At 58.0% G+C, this 4,841-nt stretch overlaps 1 protein-coding gene across 6 annotated transcripts in view; it reads right to left on the bottom strand.

Moving 5' to 3' along the window:
* Positions 1-1,411: 1,411 nt before the first annotated feature.
* The window catches only part of TFEB (transcription factor EB), a 49,138-nt gene continuing 45,708 nt past the window's right edge, over positions 1,412-4,841 (bottom strand). For all 6 annotated transcript variants that reach the window (XM_010863190.1, XM_010863187.1, XM_010863186.1 and 3 more), the window contains 3 exons: positions 4,450-4,525; positions 3,510-3,657; positions 1,412-2,516 (listed from right to left, as the gene is read on the bottom strand). In XM_010863190.1, coding sequence (XP_010861492.1) covers positions 2,028-2,516; positions 3,510-3,657; positions 4,450-4,525 — 713 coding nt within the window. In that variant the 3' untranslated portion in view covers positions 1,412-2,027. The remainder of the gene's footprint in view (positions 2,517-3,509; positions 3,658-4,449; positions 4,526-4,841) is intronic.

Raw genomic sequence — 4,841 nt, 5'->3', positions numbered from 1 at the left:
CCCAAGCTGCAGGTGCTGGCCAGGCGGAAGGAACCTCTGGTCTTGAGGGGCTGCTTGAAGAAGCGGGAGGGCAGCGCTGTACTCCCTCTGAGTCAGTCCCCAGGGTGAAAAGAACGAACAGACTGGGGGAGGAGAGAGCCTCAGTGGCCTGAAGGAGGGCCTCGGAAGATTTCCACACCCCCACACCTCCCCCAGCCAGAGCTCAGGACCTGCCTCAGGAGAAAAAGGCTCCCAGGCCATGGGCAGGTCCCGGCTGTGGGGTGGGGCCTGGAACGGGAAGGAGGTGCCGATGCTTGCGCGAGCTCCAACTCACAAAGTCATCCACAGCGCCATCTGACCTTGAGATTAATCCCCCGCCCGGCCGTCATCAGCACCCACACGCCCGGCCCTTTCCACCTCTCCCTCACACGTTAATTGCTCCAACGTTGATTTGATCTCCCGTTCTGCAAGGAGGAAATTGCCCTCTTAGCCATTTTCATCCTGGGAGTTTTTTTTTTTTTTTTAATTAGGCCCGGTTGTCCTCACAGGGCCCCAAAAGGGGAAAGCCATTTTGGTCTTTGCCTGAAGAGACTGTGGGAAGTCGAGGGAGAGGCGGGCAAAGCTGGCAAAGATGCTCTCCTCCCTTCCCCCAGACACCCCCGGCTCAAGAGGCACACCCCCTCACCCCTCTCTGCCCCAAGCCCATTTTCCCCACCCTGAGTGAGGTCATAAAGCCCCAGGATCTTGGAGCAGAGGCCCCCGGGAACTATTGTGGGTTGAGGGAGACTTTAGCCCAGAAAGGAAAGGGTTTGGTGGGGGCGGTGGGGGGGTAGGAGGTCTCAATGCCTGAGGTGCCAGAGCAGAACCTTTGCCCTGGTGCCACGTCCTTGCAACTGTAGTTCACATGGGTCCCTCTTTCCCTTAACCCACAGGGCAGAGCCCCTCATAACTTAGGGAGCTTGTCCTGGGCCTTGCCCCCACAGAGCAGGCAGCCCACCTATGGAGAGGAAAGAACTGGGGCTGGGGACGGGAGAAACATGCCCACCGTCCCCGGCCCGGGTAGTCTGGGACCACAGTGCCCAGGAGCTGTAGACTTGGTTTCCAAGCAACAGGGTCTCCCAGTCACCTGGCCCAGCCAACTCAGGCCTCAGCAGGAGGTGTGAGACCAGCGGGGCGGCAGCGCCACCTTGTGGCCATGGGGAGGGACACAGCCCCCAGAAGCACCCAAGATCCCTAAGTAAGGCTACATCTCCAGCTTCCATGGGGCCCTGCTAGGGACCTGGGGGAACCAGGCGATGGACTCAGTCCCTTCTGTCTGTATCCCCCATCCCTGATCCCCTTCGGGGGCATTTGAACTGTGAGTCCATTGGGTTGACTCCTCCCCGGCATCTGTTGGCCCCCAGACCCCCTCCAAAGAGACAGGACAAGCGGGTACAAAGCACAGTGTTTACTAAAGGCACATAGTGGGGAGCCTTGAGGGGAGCTGCTCTTCCAGCAGTGACCCCACATTCTAACTTGAACCCAGCACCCCCTCTTCTGGCCACCCCCGCCCTCACACCACCTGGAGGAGAGCTGTTAGCACCAAAGCGGGGTGGGGGGGCCCGCCTGTGGGTGGGGGGAGTGCCAGAAAGGCAAGCCTGGGTACCCCTGGACCAGTCCATGCCTCCAAGAAGGAACTTCTGGACCCCTGGTTCCAATGAGTCCTCCTTCACTGATGGGGGACCAGGCTCGAAGGTAAGATGTCTTCTTAACTCCAGCACATCCTGTCCCCCCTCTGCGGCGCCCCCTCGCCTTGCCCTCACGATTTCACCTCTGGGAGGAGCCGGGCTGAAGGCCTCTTCCTGCCCAGCCCCATGAAGAGGGCTGCCCCTGGGTGGGGGGCTTCCAACCCACGGGCTGCCAAGCGGGCACTAAGTCCACACAGGGTGCGGGGGCCAACAGGAGGAGTGAGGCCGGGCAGGGGCTACTTCACACACAAGTGCAGCCTGAAGGGTGGGGGGCGGTTGCCCTGGCCCTCCCAGCCCCCAGGCCCGCCCCTGTCGCCCAGGTCACAGCACGTCGCCCTCCTCCATGCTGAAGCTGCTCCTGCGGCTGCTGGCCTTGGAGGCCTCAGGGGACATGGTGGAGAAGAGGGGGTCGGAGGCCAGCGGGAGCAGGGAGTCGTCTAGGAGCATGAGGTCCAGATCTTTCTTGGACAGGTCAGGGAACGGGGAGGCATGCTCTGGCCCCAGAGGTTCGGGGTAGCCCGGGGGCCCTTCATTGCCCCCGCCCCCAAAGCTCAGGTTGTGGCTAAAGTCCAGGTGGTGGAATGGGGATGGTGGCTGGGGTGGCTGGGCTGGAGGGGGCAGTGGGGCCTGGGGCGGCAGAGCCGGCAGGGGCTCAGGGTCGGGGACCTCGGCCCCCAATAGCAGGGCCTCCCCTGGGCCCTCCTCGCTGGGCAGCTCCTGCTTCACCACCTGCTGGGCCAGCTCGGCCATGTTCATGCCGGAGGGCGAGGTGGTGGGCAGGCCGTGCACCCGAGCCTGCATCTCCAGCTCCTGCAGGTGGGACAGACAGAGGTTGGAGGCACCCACCCCTGGCAACCCCCTGCCGCCCACCCCAACCCCCGCTGCCACCCTTGACCCTCCCTTTATGGCACCCAAGACCACAAAATATCTCAGCTGGGAGCAAGCACAAGGCAGCTCTAGAGTCTTCACCAGCGTGTTTTCCAGCTACAAGTCTCAACTCATTAGTGGGTTGGGAAACCACTACAGTTGAGCCTTGACCAGCTCTCTTTCTATTTTTTTTTTTTAATTGAAATAGACTTGCCTAGACTAGACCAGACTAGAAATTATCAGAATGCATTGCATCTATTAAGGATGAGGGTTCTTTCATGAAATTTTGATTTTTTTTCACTTTGAGCTGACTACGTGTGCTGGATTGCAACGTGAATCGTATTATCTACCATAAGAAATAGAAAACCTTTGAAGCTGCAGGCCAAGCGCCCTTTATATAGGTGACCAGTGTCAGGCCCAAAGAGGACAAAAGGCCTTCAACAACAGAGCCAGGACTAGGCGGCTCTAGGTGGTAGCATGGACTTTCCCAAGCCTTTGTTCTTTCTCTTGCTCACTTGGCGGGCACTCCCCGCCAAGTAATTCCAGCTCTCTGCCTCCCACAGAGGTAGATTTACCTTTTCCTGCCCCCTTGAAGTTAGGAGTAGGCATATGCTTGCATCGATCAAGGAAATGTGAGCAGAAGGGACCCTAAGAGTGACATGGGGCTTTAAAAACCAGCGCTAGATGTACTATCCACCAGTCTGGATCCTAAAATGAGTCTCGCAGAGCAGACCCTCCAGCTGACATCTGCTCCTTTAAGTGCTGGGGATTGTTTGTTACCCAACAATAACATCCTGACTGATAAGTCTTCCTTCCCCATGGGGATCATCCCTCCATCTCCAGCTGCAGAAGTGTAAGCACTGCCCCTGGGGTCAGGACTCAGGCCAGTGGTCAGGAGTCAGAGCCACCCAAGAGGACCAGGTTCAAGACCCAGACCTGGATACGGAGCCAGAGCTGCTTGTTGGTCATCTCCAGGCGCCGAGAATGGTTCTCCAGCTCCCGGGACTTCTGCAGGTCCTTCTGCATCCTCCGGATGTAGTCAACAGAGGCCTTGAGGATGGTGCCCTTGTTCCAGCGCACATCCCTGCAGGCCAGGCAGAATCAGAGGCTCATGCTCAGAGGAGGGGGCTAGGATTGGCCAGGAGCTTTGTGGGTGGATGTAACACCCTGCTGTGGTTTCAGAGTTGATGTCGCCTGTCCCAACTTTGCCCCAAACCCCAGACCTGACCAAGCCCTATTTATGGAGGAGGCCAATCTCCATCTGCAAATGGGCCCTCCCAAGTGACTGTGGTGCCACCACCCACCTCGTTAATCCCAAGTGAAAGGGTTAGTTGCTCAGTTGTGTCCGACTCTTCGTGAGCCCGTGGACTATAGCCCACCAGGCATCTCTGTCCATAGGATTTCCCAGATAAGAACACTGGAGTGGGTAGCTGTTCCCTTCTCCAGGTGATCTTCCCAACCCAGGGAGGAAACTCAGGTCTCCTGCATTGCAATCCCAGGAACCAGGCAATTCGGAGCAGCCTCCTTCCCCAGGCCTCCCATTCCTGCCACCAAAACCCACACCTGTTCTCCACTATCACGACTCCTGTCCCTAGACCACCTCTGCACCAGTCTGGTGCCTCAGCAAACTTTCCTAGCATGACTCCTCCTCCAGGAAGCCCCCCTAACCCTACCCTTACTTCTGGGACCTGGGCTCCTCCTTCCTGTCTTGAGCCTTTCTTAGTTGGGGGATGGAAGGTTCTTCTTTCCCCAACAGATGATAAGATCTTTAAGAAGCAAAAGGGGATTCTCTTCCCATCCCTTCCCCCCGGCAACCAGCAGATAATGCCTGTGAGCTGCTGCCCTCCCCTCCCCTTCCTCCAGGAAATCCACTCACAAATCATTGGCCTTGGGGATCAGCATGCCCAGCTCCTTGATGCGGTCATTGATGTTGAACCTCCGTCGCCTTTCAACTAGAAGTAACAAATATCGGGGGAAACAATTAGGGAGATGAGGACCCCACCTGGGAAGAAGGGTCCAGCCCAAGGAGGGACGCCTTAGTCCTTCTGGGAAGGAACTGGTGACCAACTACACGGGCGAAGAGCCAACTCATTGGAAAGACCCTGGGAAAGACTGAGGGCAGAAGGAGAAGGGGATGGCAGAGGACAAGATGTTTGGATGGCATCTCTGACTCAATGGACATGAGTTTGAGCAAGCTCTGGGTGACAGTGAAGGGCAGGGAAGCCTGGCACGCTGCAGCCTGTGGGGTCTCAAAGAGTCAGACACGAC

Source organism: Bison bison, unplaced genomic scaffold (genome assembly GCF_000754665.1).
Source record: "Bison bison bison isolate TAMUID 2011002044 unplaced genomic scaffold, Bison_UMD1.0 scf7180017864487, whole genome shotgun sequence".
Lineage (NCBI taxonomy): Eukaryota > Metazoa > Chordata > Mammalia > Artiodactyla > Bovidae > Bison > Bison bison.
The sequence above is the reverse complement of the archived record's forward strand: the minus strand, read 5'-3'. Positions and strand labels throughout refer to the sequence as shown.